Source organism: Saprolegnia parasitica (genome assembly GCF_000151545.1).
Source record: "Saprolegnia parasitica CBS 223.65 unplaced genomic scaffold supercont2.14, whole genome shotgun sequence".
Lineage (NCBI taxonomy): Eukaryota > Oomycota > Saprolegniomycetes > Saprolegniales > Saprolegniaceae > Saprolegnia > Saprolegnia parasitica.
This window is the reverse complement of record NW_012156408.1, coordinates 288,118-305,050: the sequence shown is the minus strand read 5'-3', so window position 1 is coordinate 305,050 and position 16,933 is coordinate 288,118. Positions and strand designations below refer to the sequence as shown.

The window sequence follows — 16,933 nt, the reverse complement described above, 5'->3', positions numbered from 1 at the left end:
TGCTGACCACCGTGCTCAAGAGTCTCGTGGCTGTCGCTCCGTCGCAGTCCGCGTCGGTTTTCATCTATGACAAGCGCAGTCGTATGTTGCAGCTCGCAGCCGGACACAACGCCAAACGGCCGCTGCATGGCACCTTCTCGACCGCGATAGGCCTTGTCGGACGGTGCTTCTCGCGCAAAATGACCCTCAGCACCGGTCGCCCCGATGCGGTCTCGACTCTTCTCTTATGATGTGGCGACCGACTCAACATCGTCGTTAGGACCCGCTCTTTGATGCCAACGTCGATGGCCGGATGCACGCGTCAGCTGAAAACATGCTCTGCCTTCCGTTGCAGCGGGACGTCCATCGGGCGATTGGCGTCGTTCAGGTTGGCGTCACTTGTGCCTTGCAAAGACTGACTCCATCCCTGCATTTGACAGATGGTAAATCGTATCGCTCAAAAAGCCGCACCAGGGACGGCCGTCTTGCTCGAGGAGTCCTCGTCCAGCGACTTGACCGCGCCCAATTTGTACCGAGCGTCCGACGTCGAGTCGCTTCTCGCACTTGTGCAGCTCGTCGCGGTACCTCCGCGCTCACCGGAGCGATGCCACAGATCGATCGATGGCTTTTGTAGCCCACGATTGATGTGGCGTGGCAGGCCAAGTTGACGACCGAATCGACGATGCAAAAGCACCAAGACAGCGTACGGCATTGATATTACATCAATCAAATCATCCACCGACATCGCATCTAGGCCATGGACCTCCTGAACCTGCTCAACTCCAAGCTCACGGGCGAAAAGGTCGATTTTTCCAACAAGCTGCACACGATCGAGGACGACCCTGTCACGCTCGACGAGCCGATCAAGATGCCCGAGCCGCCGCGTCCGTCGCCAACGCGCAAGTCGATGCGCAATCGTATTCGCCAATCGCTTCTGCGCATTCCACGGCCACCCGTCTACACGGTTCGAAAAGTCAAGGTGACATACCCACAACCAAAACGTCCATAGACCGATCGGTTGCCTTAGGCAGCGACGCGCATCCAGGCGGGGTGCCGCGGCTGGCAAATCCGACGGCTGCACTACTTGGCGGTGCTGCGACAAGAGCGCGACGCGGCTGTGCTCTTCCGAGGCGATATGGCCATCGTGCTTCAAGCGGTCGCTCGCCGCTTCCTCGCTCGCTTGTATGCAGTCGCCCTTCGCAATGCCTATGATCTCATTGCCCGCGCCATTTGGCAGTACCTCATGCGGCAGCGGGGTACCACTCGCGCATCCTCATCACACGGTGCATGCAATGATGAAAACCGAGAATAGAGCGTAGCGATACGACGAAGCGGACGCTCTCACCCAAGATCAAGCACACGTGGGTTCGCGCAGCGTCCAAGCTCGTGCACTTGAAGACGCGCACACCGTCGCCCGACCGGCTCTCGGGCATACAAAAGCTCTTGAAGAAGCACAAGCGCCACGACCACGCACTCGCGAATCCTAGCCGCATGCACGCCATTTTTGCCAAGTTTCAGGTCGACTCGAACTCCCTACGTTCCATAGTCAATCGTCGCCTTCGAACGTAGGCGCACTACCGTGGGTTTGCGGTGCGTCAAAAGTCCAGCAAGGGATCCAGCGTGACGTGGCAGCACCAGCGATCGTTCGACTGGTACGGGCCACGTCTCGTCTCACAAAAAACCACAAGTGCAAACTAGCGCGCCAACAACAGCAGCGACCACCGACCAGTCTACAAGTACCCGTCGTCCGTCCATGTCGGGCGGCTGCAGTATGTGAGCCTGCACCGGAGCCAAGGACGGGCGAGTGCGCTGGGACAGTTTTTTGACGCGGCGAGAACCGGAACCTCCTCATCCTCCTCGCCGCGACGGCCGATGCAGCCTCAAGACGATTTCGCGGCCACCACATGTGCGTCGCTCGCGTCGCGACGTCTTCTCACAGCCGTCGACCGCCCGGCAACGACACCGAGCCATGTGCCGAGCAAGCCTCTCCTGCCGCCCATGTCCACTCGCTCGTCGCGGCGCCCCGTCCCTCGCGCCAAGCCGCGCTACCACCTCGACATGCGCCACGTGTATGCGCTGCGTGACAAGCCGACTGTCGTCGCCGTCCCGACCGCCACGTACGACCGAGTAGACGAACGCTGCTACCCCACGTATCGCAAAACAGCCTTTGAAGACGCCTTTCGAGTCGCGCCGAGCCGGCGACCGCCGGTCGGGCGAGTGCTCCGGGAGCCACAACCGCCGTTGTTTGCGGCGCTCGTCACCAACCCCAAGCACCACCGCGACGACGCCACGCGCCGCGCGCTCCACGAGCTTCAGAAGCGCCACCAAGCTAGAAAAGAGTTGCCGCGTCACCACCACCACCAAGAGCAGCAGCAGCAGCAGAAGCGACAATCGCCCGCCAAGCTGCACGACACCAGTCGCATCGACCAAGACAACGACGACACCGGTGGACCGGAAAAGCAAGATGCACTCGACGACGTGGTGGCCGTGTGTCGACGGCTCTCCATGCAACACAGCGTAAAGCGCCAGATCGGCGCTTTGCGGCATCGGGCCAACACGGAGCGCCAGATCAGCGTCTAGCACAGTTGATGAGCCCATCATGAGGAGTCGACGCGATGCGAATATCATTCGGCCATTGTGTTGTACGATTACACTACTTCTCTTTTTTTCTTGTTTGGTTGTCAACTTGTCGAAAGCATCGCTCTTAAAGCTCGCTGCGGTCCGTGTCCGGGGCCGCGCCGCAGACCACGGTCAAGTCAACGCTGTTGCAGCGGCTCAAGTCGACACTGCTGGAGCGGCTCAAGTCGGCGCTGTTGGAGCGGCTAAAGTCCACGCTGTTGCAGCGGCTGAGGCCGTTCTCGAGCTCGGTATCGCGTACGACAAGGTCGACTTCCGGGTCGAGATCATTGTCGACAATGTCGTCTTCCGAGTGCAAGTGCGTGAGCGTCGGGCCCGACGACGGCGGGCAGCAGCCATTGTGTTCGCGCGCAAACGTCTCCTTCACTTGGGCAATCAGCGCATACGCGTAGTCGCTCTGCGCGACTTCGTCCGGCTTTTCGTAGAAAAAGCTAAAGTCGTCAATGTGCAGATCCACGCCGTCGCCCTTCTTGGTCGTCGTCGACGGGAGACCGACGCCGACGCACGGCGTGTTGTCGAGCGAGTCGACGCTCATCTTGGCGAAGTGCGTCGACACGTGGGCAAAGACGTCGTCGGTGGACGGCGTGAACGGCGGGTGCACGGTCTTTTGGAGGAGCCCGATCCAGTCGACGCCGTCAAAGAACGGGTGGCTCTGGATCTCGCCAAACGAAGGACGCTGGCTCGGGTCGCGCACCAGGACCTTCTGGAGGAGGTCGATGGCCGCTGGCTCCACTGGCCAGTGAAACTCATACCTACAGATATCCCATGTCTGAGCCAATCTGCCGCTTTGTTGGTAAAGTACCGAATGTCGTGGCTCTGGATCTTGCGGTACATCTGCGCAATGTTGCTGTCCTCGAACGGCGTCGAGCCCGTGAGCATTTCGTAGACGAGGACGCCCCAGCTCCACCAGTCGGCACTCGTACCGTACTGCGGCCGCTGCGTGTTGAGCTGCTCGGGCGCAATGTACGCCGGCGACCCCGCGAGCGTGCCCGTAAACTGGTCTTGCATCAGCTGCTTCGAGATGCCAAAGTCCACGAGGCGAATGTGGCCCACGTCGTCGAGCATGACGTTGTCGGGCTTGAGGTCGCGGTAGATGATGCCGTGCGAGTGCAAGTAGCTGATCGCAAGCGCGAGCTCGGCCGCGTAGAAGCGGACGCGCGCAATGTCCATGCGGCGACCGCCCGTCCACTCCATCGTCGTCCCGTCGGCGTTCGTCGACGAGTGCATGTGGTAGTACAAGTTGCCGCCCGTGTAAAAGTCCAGGCCCAGAAAGAGCTTGGTCTGCGTCTGGAACGCAAAGCGCAGCCGGGCCAAAAACTAGAGAGACCAAACGTCAAACCTCCAAATGTATCAATGTATCAATCCGTACCGGATGGCGCAACGTCGAGAGAATGCGGCGCTCCTTGAGCGCACTCGAGGCGCCGGCGACCTTGTCGACGACCTTGATCGCAAAGAGCTCGCCGCCTGTAAAGCGCTGGACGAGCACGACGGTGCCAAAGCCACCTAGACGACGACGTCCATGGTTGACAGAAAAAACAACATCACAAAGGTACCTTGGCCGAGCACACCGAGGATCTCAAAGTCGCGAAACGAGAGCAGGAGCGACCGCTTCGACTTGTAGCACAAGTGAAAGTTCTGCGGGTGCTTCTCGAGCTTGTACAGTGAGCGCGGGCGGGTGCGCGCGGCGCCCGACGACGACGACGACGATGCGACTTTAAAGTCGACGCTCATGCGCGCAATGCGGCCCGACGGCGAAAACTGCATGCGGTGCACAAACCGGCCGCGAATCTCTTCGTTCGCGTTGAGCTTGAGGAGCACGTGCTGGCCGACGACTTCGACCGAGTCGACGTCCTTCATTGGGTACACCTTGGGCAACTCGTCGCCATTCGCGGCTTGCAAGGCAAACGTCTGCCGGAAGAGCGACACGAAATGCACAAAGCCCTCGCGGGCGTAGTACATGCCCTGCGAGAAGCCGTACTTGGCGCAGTCGAGCGGTTCAAAGTCAAATTTGACGTCCACGTCTTGGCTGAGGTGGTTGACAAAAATCGGAAGCACGTCCATGAGCTCCGTGGGCGTAATGTCCGAGAGGATGGTCGCGAGCTTCTCGAAAAGGACGGGACCGCCCGTCATGGGCTCGGTGAGGCCCTGGAAGAAGAGCTGCGACGACGCCCGCGCGAGCTTGCTCTCGCCCTGGGTTGGCGTCGACGTCGTTTGCTCGGTCGCGAGGCTCTTCTGGTACAAGTCTTGGTCGCAGCACTTGCGGAACATGTAGAGCCACATTTCCTTCTCCGTGGGGCTGATCGCAACAAAGTGGATGATGTGATTGTTGGTCGCGACGATGCTAAAGCCGAGCGTCGACGAGTGCAGCTTGGTGCCGCCAATGCCACCGGACGGGATCGTGTCGAGGACTTTTGCAATCTGCCACGAGCCGCGCAGCTGCGAGCGCTCCACCGCGTGCTTCTTGCTCTTGTAGTAGCACAGCAAGCCGTCCTTGAGCGTAATGTAGCGCGGAATCCACGTCTTGACAATCTTGCTCTGCTTGTAGAGGTAGCCTTCCCACTCAATTTCGGTCATCGGGCAGGTCACGTCGATCACATTCGGCTTGGACTTGTCGATCGTCGACGGGCGCCGGCCGCGGCCCGCCTGCACGTTGTCAATGTTGAAGACGCCCCGCGTCTTGAGCGAGTTGAGGCGCGTGGCGAAGGACGACATGGGCGGCCGCAGTGAGATAAAAAATGCGCTCAAGTGCACATTGCCCTTTTAGAACTTCGATGTGCATTTTTATTGCATGTCAACGCTGCCCTTTCTAATGTTCTATACAAAAGACAAGTCTAAAAACATATCCAACGCCAGTAGGCGCATTAAAAGACATGTATTTATTTCTTGCAAGTCGAAGGCACCTATAAATACGACGCACCTCATTGGCGTACGCGTGGATGTGGCTACTACGAACTTCGGGACCAGGTTCAAACGGCCAAGTGGGCAGCTTGCAGCGCGCAGAGGAGCGCCGACCCAAGCTGCGCCAAGGACGTTGAACGCGAGAGCAAGCAAGCGTCACTGCGCTAGGACGATGAGTGCTGCTGCGTGGCGCGTGCCCGACCTGCTCTCGCACCTAGGCCGATCCGTGTCTCATTGAAGGTGGCGCCCAGCGGGTTGCGTGGAATTAGCGGCGAGGGCGCGGTATCTGCCCGACCAGCTTGTCCAACGCCTCTGCAGGCCCGGGAAGTAGGTGCGCAGGTGCTTCACGAGGAATTATGGCAGGTGCATGGACGGCGGAGGCAAAGTAGTAGCTCACAACGAGATCCTTCACGTTTGGCGCGAGCAGATGACGAGGGCTGCACCCATGCACGGGAAGTTTGTGCGAAACACTGAAAAGAGTAAGCGGTGGCACACGCCAAATTTAGGTCCCCTGCGCCGACTCCCAGCTACACTACAGTGCGTTGTTTGATGCCATGTCGTGTACGGATTACCTCGGATCGGAGACGGGATGTAGTACTACTGCGCGCGTTGTGGCTGCAATGCGCCGACGACGCTGCTGAGTTGGACATGCGCCACGTCCGCCGTCATCACGGCGAGGTGGCCAGCTACTAGATGTGGCGCGCGCCACCATTAGTGGCGCAGTGGAAAACAGGTGTTTTATCTCGTGTGAAAATACGCGCGCGCGTGTAAAATCCATGCTTTACGGTCGGACGACGTGTGAAAAACACGCGTTTGCCACGTTGCGTCAACAAAAGATTTTCGGATGCTCGCCTTCGACGGGCAAGTGGCGCTCGTGACCGGCGCCGCCGGCGGCCTCGGCTCGACGTGGGCCCGCTTCTTGCACGAGCGCGGCGCGACGTGCGTCCTTGTGGACACCGACCCGCGCATCCTCCAGCTGCCATCGGCGCCATCGGTGCGCTGGACCGCGGTCGTCGCCAACTGCGCCGACGAGCGAGAGGGCCGCCGTGTCGTGGACGACATTGTCTCCGCGCATGGCCGCGTTGACATCCTCTTGCATGCGGCGACGCAGGTGCACGATGCTGCGTTCCGCAAGATGACGCGCGACCAGTGGGAGGCGGTCCTCGAGCACGACCTCTCTTCGGCGTTCACCATGACGCGCGCGGTCTGGGCGGCCATGCGGCAGCAAAACTATGGGCGCATCCTCCTCTGCACGAGCGCGAGTGGCTTGTACGGCAACTTTGGCCAGGTTCCTTTTGATAGTATGCGCCTTCTAATCGGCTGACGACGACGGGCGTGCTAGGCCAACTATGCGGCCTCGAAGAGCGGGGTGTGGGGGCTCACCAAGGCGCTTGCGATTGAAGGCCGCAAGTACGGCATTGCCGTCAACGCCATCGCGGCCGTCGCTGGCACGTCGCTGACGCAGTCGGGTACCGTCATGCCTCTCTTCTTCCTGCATGCATCCTCCTCCCCTTCAACGCCGTTTCTGGCTAGTCATGCCGACCGAGATCTACTCGCGCTTGAAGCCGGCGTACACGACATCCATGGTCGCCTTCCTCTGCCATGGCTCGTCGTCCGAGAACGGCGGCATCTTTGAGACGGGCGGCGGCTGGATCGGCAAGGTGCGTCTCGAGCGCAGCGCCGGGCTCGGCTTCCCGCTCAACGCGACACCCGAGACAGTACCTCCCGCATCGAATACGATCGCCACTGCATGGAACGTCGTGAGGTAGGTGGCGCAAAACTGGAGCCAGGTCGTGAGCTTTGCGAAAGCGACGCACCCCGAGACGACGCAGGTACTGCACTCGAGGAGGTCGCCATAGCCTCCTTCAGTACGCCGTCTGCGATGTAGGATTCGTTTGCGCCCATGCTTCGCAACGTCAACGCGCCGCCCGACACGGTGCACACGGCCTTCACCAAGAAGATCCGCGCGATCTTTGACCGTGTCCACAACGTGCTGCAGAGCCCCGAGGTATGACGACAGCATACGACGTTCGGCAAGATGGAGCGTGACGCGGACTACTAGGGCCATGCGCTCGTGGCGCCTGTCCTTGGGTCGTCGCTGCAGTGGACGGTCGGTGACGCGGTCTTTGTCATCCGCGTCAGCGCCGAGAGCAAGACGGTGCTGATCGGACGACCATTGACGCCGGTCGACCTCGAGATTCGCATGACCGAGAGTGACTTCGTGGCCTTTGTCTCGGGCAGTTTGCGCCTCGAGCGTGCGATCTCGACCAAGAAGATGGCGTTCGTCGGCAACATGAAGCTCGCGATGAAGCTCCAGCCGTTCGTCAAGGTGCTGGCGCAGGCGCAGGCCGGCCTCCAGTCGCGCTTGTAGCTAGATCCTAAGACGACAAAAGACGAGGCGCAGAAGCATCTTCTGCTGCCCCTACATGCAACGGCGTCGATGCATTACACGTGGGTGGCCGAGCGTTCGTACGCGTGGTAGGATCCAAGCCGGCCTGTCTTGGCGCACCGGCATTGTGGCCATCCGCGTTGCTTCTTCGTCGTGCCCTTCCTCGTCCGGTTGCCACCGACCACCGACCTCGTTGGACCACCGACCACAGGCAGCCGCCCACGACGACATACCTTCAATCAATGGGAAGGTTCAAGAATCCACCACCCGAGGTCGTCGCGCCAAGCTCTCGCCGGGCGTCACCGGGCAGGGCCGTGTCCGAAGGCGTTGCGAGTACGGCGTAGTGTACATGTAGCAGGAGACATCGCCATGGCGTGGCGTAGAAGACGGGATGACGCGGCGGGCCCAAGAGCCGGCGACGGGCGCTTGCTTCGGCCAGCTGGCAGCGCATGTCCCAGCCTTCTCCTCTCTGAATCTATCTTTACTACCGGGACACACGGCGTGTAACTCGCACTTTGTATCAGCGACCTCGTCACGTCATGCTCGAGGACATCCACGTCGGTAGCCTGCACGTGGGCTTGGTGCGTCGGCCCAAGCGGCCGTCGCTTGCACACATGACGTCGATGCCAGGCCCGCCGCCGGACGCGCCGCCCGAGCTGCGGCAGACGCGGTCCGAGCCCGGCAGCGGCGGTCTCCCGCTGGAGAAGGTCCCGCTGCACAAGGACGTCGACAGGATACAACAGGTAATAATCGCCGTCCTTGCGGCAATGCAACTGACCTCGTGGATGCCATTAGGACGCGCCGCCGCACGTGGCCGTCAAGTACGGCGACACGATCCGGCTGCGCACCAAGCTCCAAGGCACGACCGAGCTCGCGAGCGTGGGCACGTACGACCTCGCGGCGAGCTTCTTCCAGCTGCGCGGCAACCTCACGACGCACAAGTGCCACGACCTCGCGTGCATCGCGCCGCTCTCGGAGCCAGGGTTCCACGAGTCGTACTTTCGCATCGTGCCCGAGTGCTATTACGGCCACCTCAAGGTCGGCAGTCCCGTCTCGTACGGCGACGTGGTTTGCCTCGTCGACGCCGCCGACCACATCTGGAACAACAAGGTCGGGACCGCCTTCAACGGGTACTTTGGCCCGTGCTCGAAGGACACGAACCTCTCGGGCACCATGTCGGTGGCTTTTCTCTTGCCGACGTCCGAGGACGAGAACGACACGGTGCCCAGCTTCCAGGAGCATCGCATCATGTACTATGGCGACACCAACGTCGCGATCCAGGTCGTCGACTCGAACCGCCTCCGCCTCGGCTTCAATCGGCTCGTGACCACGCACCGCAAGAAGAACGCGCCCATGTCCTTTGGTACGCACCTTCCCGTATTGCCGTGATGGAAGCACTTATGTAGCGCTTGCGTTGTAGGTGGCTTCTTGCGCTGCGATGGCCGCGGTGCACTCCTCCGCCTCGAGATCCACGGCGTGCCACCGCCCAAGATCCGGACTGTCGACGTCGTCGACGGCAGTACGACGACACCGATTGCCGCCGACATTGACGACATGCTCGCCGCCAGCATGACCATTGTCGGGCCGCCGTCGGCGACCGTCGAGATTGTGTTTACGGACCAAGGCCGCGCCCACGTCTCGCTGCACGAGTACGCTTTCGATGGCATATATAAGTTCTTATCCGTGCGGTAGACTCGAGCGCAGCATGAACCAGCCCTTTTATGCGGTGGTCGAGCACGGCCAGCGACCCGTGCGCCTCCAGCTTGTCGCTCTGCACAAAACCATCGGCGTCTGTGCCCGGCAGCGAGGCATCTCGCCGCTGACGGCCATGGCCCTCGGCTACCTCTCGCTGGTTGGCCACGCGTATCTCAAGGGCGCCATCCTTGTCACCTCCTTCTACGGCGGGTGTGTCCTCGCCGCGCTGCCCCTCCTCGTCCTCATCAAGGTCTGCTACCTCGAGCGGCTCTACGCGCCGCTGCTCGGCCCCAAGACGTCGCCGATTTTGACGTTTGAGCTCTCGGTGCTCGCATGGGAAGCATCGCAGGCCGAGCGCCTCGCCAAGGCCTGTGACGATGCGTCGTCGTCCTGTGACGCGGTGCCAAGGCGGTTCCTTGTGGCCGAAAACGGTGACGCGGCGAAAGCGGCAGCCCGGTACGCCGACACATTGGCGTGGCGCGCCAAGAACGATATCGAGGCGCTGCTGAGCGCGCCGCAGCCGCTCTACCACACGATTCGCCGGTATCAACTTGATAGATTGAAGAAAAGCTTATGATTGCTAGGTTTTACAAGCAAGGCATCCACAAGGTCGACAAGGTCGGGCACCCCGTGTTTATCGAGAAGATGGGGTCCATCGATATGAAGGGGCTCCAAGCCGCGGGCGTGACGCTGCCAGACCTCTTCCGCCACTACCTCTTCAACATGGAGTACATCCTCCGATTTGTGCTGCCGTCGCCGTGCCCGTGCGTGTCGTGCCGCGACAGCCACACGTGCAAGATGCTCATCGTGCTTGACGCGCGCGGTCTTGGCATGCGCGGTCTCTCACACGGACATGATGCTGGCATCCGATACTGATGCAAATCACTATAGATTTGGCCGGTGAGGCGCTCGACTTTGTGAAAAGCTGCACGAGCGCGATGCAGAAGCACTACCCGCAGCAGTCGTTCAAGATCTTCCTCGTCAACGTCCCGTCCTGGTTTGGCATGATCTGGAAGTGCATCAAACCGCTTCTGCACGAAGCCACGCGGGCCAAGACGTTCATTTTAAGCGAAGCCGAGACGCCGTCGACGCTGCTTCAGTTCATTGACGCCGACGCGCTTCCCGTCGAGTACGGCGGCAACTGTAGCTGCGACGGCGGCTGCCTCGAGCAGTCGGCGTTCCATGCGCGCCAAATCGCCTTTGTTGACGGCCATGGTGTCGACCCCGACCACCACGTGGACCACGACGGTCTGCAGGACCTCGTCATTGACGAGCTGTCGGACGAAGACAGCGAGTCGTCGGCGTCCTCGGTCGATGAGAGCCCAACCAAGAAGACGCTCGGCAAGATCATGCGCCGGAAAAAGCCAAGGCCGTCGCGGCTCTGCGCAATGTCGTCATGCAAGAGTACCTCCTCATGCGTCTCGTCAAGCACAAGCCGTTTGTGAATCCGATCGGACTGCGTCGGCTCGTGTCCCTCACAGGTAGGGCAGACAATATTTGTGTGGTTTTCCTCATGTAAAATTATGACTAGACCGCGAACTGTGCATCCAAAAGTCACCGAAAGACGCCCCGGTCAAGTACCTCTTGACCAAGTCGACGGTCGTGCGGCCGTACCACAAGCCCAACTGCTTTGAGGTCGTCTTGGACACGAACCTCTCGATGCTCCTCTTCACCGAGAACGCCCAAGCCCTCGACAGCTGGATTCAGGCGGTCGCGCACGCCATTCATGAGTCGGTCTCGTCCTCGGACGCCACGTCGACATGAGCGACATCGTAATGATAGGATCTGTATCAACCTTGAGCTTAGAGCAGAGTAGCAAGGCAATCCTTGGTCGCAGACAAGATCCCAATCCGCGAGTGAGCATATTTTCCAGCAGCCTTTGCCAGAGTGTCACCTGGAAGGAGCCTGGAAGCATGGATTTAAGCACCGCACACACCACTACTGCGTCGATGAGCCTTGTGCTGTGGGTGCCACGGGAAATGCTCACAGCCCAGCTCGTTTGTCGGAGCCACCGTGGCACTCTATAACTCGATAGTTTCAGCATTTCAAAGTATCAAGGTTGGACCTGAAGGTGTGCAGGGATGTATATACTGACGTTTGTATGTATTTGGCCGCCGCGCACGGATGTGAAAATTTTAAAACCCGTGGCATTTAATCTTTCAGCAGTGTTCTGCATCGATGTATCAAGCGGACAAATCCCATGGAATCCAGCGTGGACGCGCATATTGTACCCTTCTGCGAGCTCATGCACGCCGTCTCGACAGCACGGCCCTATCCAAATTGAACTGTTCCATCGAGATGAACCCATCCCAGTGCTATACGTCCTGCGCAAGGCATCCCAAACGAGCGAACCTCTCGATTCGCATACCTCGCACCTCCAAAACCCGATGTACCCACCCCAAGGAGCGACGATCGCCATTTTCAAAGTTGCGACGACGATGCGAACCGGCCTGCTCCACAGCACGTATGCGTTTTGTGCTCTGCACTACGTAGCCCGCCACGACGAGACGTGGGACGAGCTGCTGACGGCGTTGATTGAAGCCAACTGCCGTGTCGACAAGCGCGTCTTCTTTCATTACCGGCCCATCGACTGGGAGGTACTTCGTCATTGCATGCGGAGCTGCTGGATCACGATGCAACTCGTAGGCGGTCACAAAGCTCGTACGCCTTTTCTTTCCAAGTGTCAAGCGCGATCAGCTCTACCAGCGCTGGTACCGCACGCTCGAGCCGGGTCTTATCATCGGCAAATATACCGATGACGAGACCAAGCGACTTCGCGACTTGGCTTCGCGCTTCGGGCACGGTGACATTGATTGGGACTCTATCAAGCGCACCATGCACCGCAGGTTCGCTTCATGATCTTCATCTCCAAGGACCCACGCCTGCACATTAGCACCAAGAACCTGCGCGATCACTACTACAAGTACGCGTGCGACCGCCTCGTGCGCAGGTAGAGATCCATTTTGGTCTGCTGGGTAGCTCATGATGTATTACATAGCGCGTTTGAACCTGCGGAGCGAAAAGTGATTGAGGACGGGTGCATCGCGGGCCACAACCAGAAGCGCATCACGGACGACCTCAACGCCCTGCTACGTCAATTCCCAGACATTGCGCGCAGCGTGGGTGAAAAGCACGGCATTGAACAGCCCATGCGCTCGGTGGTGGATGTGGAGAACTACCTCAAGACTCTTGCGACCTACACGCCTCGATCGAATCCCGGTCGCCCCGGCTCGGCCAAGAAGGCGCGTCATCGAGACGTGCAAGAAGCCTTGAAGACTGGCGCTTGCGATGCCAACGATTCAACGATCGTTGCCGACAACTTGTTTGAGACGTTCTTCTTGAACAGCCCCGACCTCCAGGATACCCTCGACGAGATCGATTTGGCCGACTGGCCTACGCTCGAGCCCGACACCATGCAACACTGGTTCGACCAGGAGTCTGGTCCAGTGGCACCATCCACGCACTTTGGCGTCCATGCCGACGTGGAGCTGTACGCGCCTGGCAGCCAAGTCCCTCGCAACGCATCGGTCGAGAACGAGGTCGTCCATATCGAGCCTGCAAGCAGTGGCCTCTACGCCGACTTGCTACACCCGTCGGTCGACGTGGACCTCGACGACTCGCTGGATGTGCTGCTTACGCGCATCGCTCGGCACCACGTCAGAGTGCACACGTCACCTCAGTAGCTACAATTTAAACATATACATAAACCACTCATTGTTACGTTACCTATAGTAGGACAATATCGGCTCGCATAATTGTCGTGTTTGCTTGTTACAACTTGTGCATCAGCAACAAACGAGTGCTCAATGCAAGAGCCCTCGGAATGCCAGGCAGTACCAGCTGCTTGCTCAAAGCGTCTAGCGACTTGGTCTTTTGAGCCCTAGGGCGGGAGAGCAAGGGAATCTTTTGCATCAGAAGCATCATGATTTATTCAAAAACACTGTCCGGGGCGCGCTCTGAACGCCTTGACACCACAAGACGACGAGAAGTACGACATTGGTTCGTTTGTAAAGATTGCCGTGTGCATCCTTTGTCCTTTACAGCTTTTGAAGTTTAAGTTTCTTGTCTTGGGCAGCGACCTTCTTGAGAAGGGCAGCGATCATGGCTCTGGCTTCTTGGTCTTGTACCTGTCCAGCAAGCTACGACAAGTCCACAAAACGTCCGTGGGGATCGATGTGCGTACTTGCGTCGCCTCGATCGAGTTGGCTTTGAGACCAACTTGCATCAGCAGGAGCACAATGGCCGCCCACAAGAGCGTCACGCCTGTTGTGGCGAGGTTGGCAAACAACCCGACCCCGTCCGTCGAGAGAACCAGCTAGCCACTTCTCATCGACCTGCACCTATAGGAGAATATTGTACGTCGAGGACGGGGCTATAGCCGGTCGTGCTGTTGATAAACGGTCCGCAGGCGGTTGCACACACGCAGCCCGGATACTTGGCACTGCACTCGTTGGTCGGGCTCGTTTCAAAAAAGAAGCTCTACCCACGTCCCGACCCAAGCTGACAGCAAAAGGACTTGCACCTACCATCGGGTGGGTCGTGTTCAAGACGCACGTTTGCGTGGCCGGTGCATAAGTGCTGCAGAGAAACGGAGCATCGCGCACTTGTAAATCGCAGTGTTTCGGCAAGTGGGCATTCGTGAGGAACCAGTACATGCCGGTGGTGTACACAGCGACCGTGCACCAGTAGAGCTTGATGAAGAAGACGCCCGCATTCTTGGCACTCCACGGCGCCATCGGTTTCTTCATAAACGTCTAGTCCATCGCTCAAACGTCATCCAAAAAAGTGACCCATTGGCGACCTGGAGATAGAGTTTTTCAAACTTGAAGCTGAGCGTGAGCAGTAAAACCGTGATAAGACCCGCCGACGGACAGAGTGGGATGGCAAACGCGTATAATGTACAAGACGACATGAGCGCGACCATGGTGGGCGCGATCAGAAATTCACTCCGATGGTCCGTGGCCGGCAACTCGATGCCTTTCCGCTTGGCGCGAAGACGCTTGACGAGCCTTAGCAGCCCAAAGATGGCTGATACTGTCAAGGCAGTGACTTTGGGCGTCACAAAATTGGTCACGACGAGCACGACGAGACCGGACGCGACCTGCTCGGCCCGGCACGCATAGACATCCGGTTTGAACTTTTGCATGACGTTGCTGCGAATCTCGTAGGCAAAGGGCAGCCACGCGATGGGCTGTTCCGACGAGGTGCTCAAGTACGGGTCCAATAGCATCGCGTACGACCAGAGCTGCAGCAGAATGTTGAGGAGTTGGGCCAAGAAGAGGCGCGTGACCATGGCCTTGATGCGAAACCCGTTGTCGTCCCAGCGCTCAAAGTTGGTCAGGACACCAAGGATCTTGGGGAGCACGCCATTGATGACGCTGACACCAATTGGCACGATACTAATGATGCACAAGTTGTCGATGAACCTGTCGACCGGAAAACGCACCTCGCCGCGTACGCTTGGAGCGCGGGCACGTTGGCTTTGATGAGCTGTGCAAAGGACGACGCCTCAACCGTGAGGAGACCGATGAGTCCCCACGAAATGCCTTGAACCGCGACATAAATAAGAAACGCAGCGGCCCGACGCGCATATAGCGTATAGCGTTCCCGTCTACAGAGCCACATTCCAGAGGTATCGATCAAATCGATGACGGGGTACTTGGTGCGATTTCGGATTTCCGCTTGCTTGATGTCGTCGTACAAGGCGACGTGCAAGCTGTCCCAGAGACTCTTGCGCAGGTCCGAGACGTCCTATTCGTGTCCGAGCGTTCTATTTCTGACATTCGTGTCGTACGTCTTTCGTCGTTGCTTCAAAGTCCCACGCATTCAAGAGGAGCTTGCCAAACGTTGACGGTCGTCCGGCCTCGGCCGCGTGACGTAGCTTGGCGTAGCGGTCTTCTTGGAGCCACTTGTAGGTGGATATGAGGAGGAAGAGACTGCTGGTGCCACCCAGGTAGATCTACTGCTTCGTCAGCTGACGAGCCCACGCCGTTCTCGTCTCACGCTGTATGCAAACGCTTCGTTCGTCGTGTAGCTCGGGAACAAGAGGCAGTTGGGCATCAAGCCCGTAAACGTACTCCACGACGTATAGTGCTAGGTGGCATTGTCGCAATACATATTGCATCGTGAGCGCGTACCGTGTCCAGGAGCTCGGCAATGTGCAATATGAGAAAGTACAGTGACGGCAACGACAAGATCAAGTAGTTGAGGAGCACCCAGCGGCAAAACACAAAGTACGCTGCCACCGAGTGGCCGTAGCGCGCCTGGATCTGCTTGATGTCGTGGCTGAGTGGCACGAGCCGCCGGGCGATCGCGAGCAGACGCTGGTGCCACGACCGCCCCGTCGCGTTGATGAGATCGTCGTCGTCGTCGTCGTCCGCGGCAACGTCGGCGGCGCCATGCAGCAGCTGCCGCACCGCTTCTTTCGACCGCTCTCGGTCCATTTGATGCTGGCCTTGCATTGCGCTGCCACCAAGAGCATAGTTGGGTTTATTGGAGCGTCGGGCTTTCGCGAGGCTCATCGCTTCGTCTTCCCAGGCCGCCTCGGCCTTGGCGAACGCCTCAGTCTGCTCCTTCAAGCGCTCTTCCAGCTTGTGAATATGGGCCACAAACGCTGTCTACTCCGACATTCATTCGATCTTGTTGCGGGAGGTGAGACGATGACCTTGTGCTCTCGCCACTTTTCCATGCGACTCTTCATCGCCTCGATGTGGGCAGCGTAGAGCTGCACCTTCTTTTCGAGCCGCTGACGTACGTAGTCGGGGTTGTCGTTGACAAAGCCGTCGACAACATCGTCGTCGTCGTCGTTTCTGACCCTGGCCGCCGTTGGTCGCTGCTTGGTCGTCGATGTCGGGTCGGCGAGCACAGACGCAAGCTCCGCGTCCAGCGACGCCCAGTCGGAGGCCGGCACCGTGTTGAAGCCTTGCACAGGTGTACTACAAGTGCCCGTGAGCGATAGAGCGGATGGCGCCATGCAGCGTACGATGCGACAAAGCCGTCGGCGTCCTCGTCGACGTCCATGTCGTCATAGAGGCTACGCTTGGCCGCCACGGGCACGACTTTGGCCGAGCTTCCGGGTGGCTACGGCGAGCGATGGCACACGTGGCGCTGCGCGGACGGCGTACCTTTGGGGCGGCTCGGAGCTGGTTCACGTCCCTGTCCTGGCCGCGGTCGCTGGCGACAAACATCAAGCATGGACTTCGGTTTCGCGGGTGATTCCGGATACGCATTATCCGGTACTGTTGACTCAATGCGCGTCCAGGTGCGCGTACCTGGGATTCGTCGAGTGTCGAGACGCTGCCTTGCGAGGACGCGTTGATAAGTGAGCCCCTCCAC

At 59.3% G+C, this 16,933-nt stretch overlaps 5 protein-coding genes across 5 annotated transcripts; 3 read left to right on the top strand and 2 right to left on the bottom strand.

The window, feature by feature from the left end:
- Positions 1-661: 661 nt before the first annotated feature.
- Positions 662-2,559, top strand: SPRG_19831 (hypothetical protein; the record flags this gene model as incomplete). Its single annotated transcript, XM_012343689.1, has 6 exons — positions 662-682; positions 734-958; positions 1,007-1,235; positions 1,292-1,497; positions 1,549-1,631; positions 1,692-2,559. The coding sequence occupies 6 exons, from the start codon at positions 662-664 to the stop codon at positions 2,557-2,559; spliced, it is 1,632 nt and encodes a 543-aa protein (XP_012199079.1).
- Positions 2,560-2,595: 36 nt separating this feature from the next.
- On the bottom strand, positions 2,596-5,347 carry SPRG_05009 (AGC protein kinase). Its single transcript, XM_012343520.1, has 4 exons — positions 4,170-5,347; positions 3,986-4,119; positions 3,419-3,933; positions 2,596-3,368 (listed from the first exon to the last, which is right to left on the bottom strand). Exons 1-4 carry the CDS (start codon positions 5,326-5,328, stop codon positions 2,684-2,686), a joined length of 2,493 nt encoding a protein of 830 aa, XP_012198910.1. The 5' UTR covers positions 5,329-5,347; the 3' UTR covers positions 2,596-2,683.
- Positions 5,348-6,358: 1,011 nt separating this feature from the next.
- On the top strand, positions 6,359-7,885 carry SPRG_19830 (hypothetical protein; the record flags this gene model as incomplete). Its single annotated transcript, XM_012343688.1, has 6 exons — positions 6,359-6,802; positions 6,857-6,983; positions 7,048-7,232; positions 7,284-7,346; positions 7,403-7,522; positions 7,577-7,885. 6 exons carry the CDS (start codon positions 6,359-6,361, stop codon positions 7,883-7,885), a joined length of 1,248 nt encoding a protein of 415 aa, XP_012199078.1.
- Positions 7,886-8,442: 557 nt separating this feature from the next.
- SPRG_19829 (hypothetical protein) lies at positions 8,443-11,362 on the top strand (the record flags this gene model as incomplete). The annotated part of the gene is made up of 8 exons (XM_012343687.1): positions 8,443-8,646; positions 8,699-9,266; positions 9,324-9,552; positions 9,596-10,141; positions 10,183-10,436; positions 10,490-10,908; positions 10,968-11,079; positions 11,130-11,362. The coding sequence occupies 8 exons, from the start codon at positions 8,443-8,445 to the stop codon at positions 11,360-11,362; spliced, it is 2,565 nt and encodes an 854-aa protein (XP_012199077.1).
- A 2,273-nt stretch (positions 11,363-13,635) lies between these two features.
- On the bottom strand, positions 13,636-16,785 carry SPRG_22152 (hypothetical protein; the record flags this gene model as incomplete). Its single annotated transcript, XM_012343713.1, has 13 exons — positions 13,636-13,737; positions 13,782-13,913; positions 13,958-14,077; positions 14,125-14,352; positions 14,400-14,997; positions 15,045-15,209; positions 15,258-15,349; positions 15,393-15,557; positions 15,602-15,691; positions 15,736-16,215; positions 16,263-16,533; positions 16,581-16,678; positions 16,723-16,785. 13 exons carry the CDS (start codon positions 16,783-16,785, stop codon positions 13,636-13,638), a joined length of 2,604 nt encoding a protein of 867 aa, XP_012199103.1.
- Between the last annotated feature and the right edge of the window lie 148 nt (positions 16,786-16,933).

What these genes read in the sequence shown, in the direction of transcription:
- SPRG_05009 (XM_012343520.1), bottom strand. Translation starts at nt 5,328, where the DNA reads ATGTCGTCCTTCGCCACGCGCCTCAACTCGCTCAAGACGCGGGGCGTC. An exon ending in CCTCGGTGTGCTCGGCCAAG is followed by an intron (nt 4,120 to 4,169) that starts GTACCTTTGTGA and finishes GTCGTCGTCTAG; the next exon opens with GTGGCTTTGGCACCGTCGTG. An exon ending in TCTCGACGTTGCGCCATCCG is followed by an intron (nt 3,934 to 3,985) that starts GTACGGATTGAT and finishes TGGTCTCTCTAG; the next exon opens with TTTTTGGCCCGGCTGCGCTT.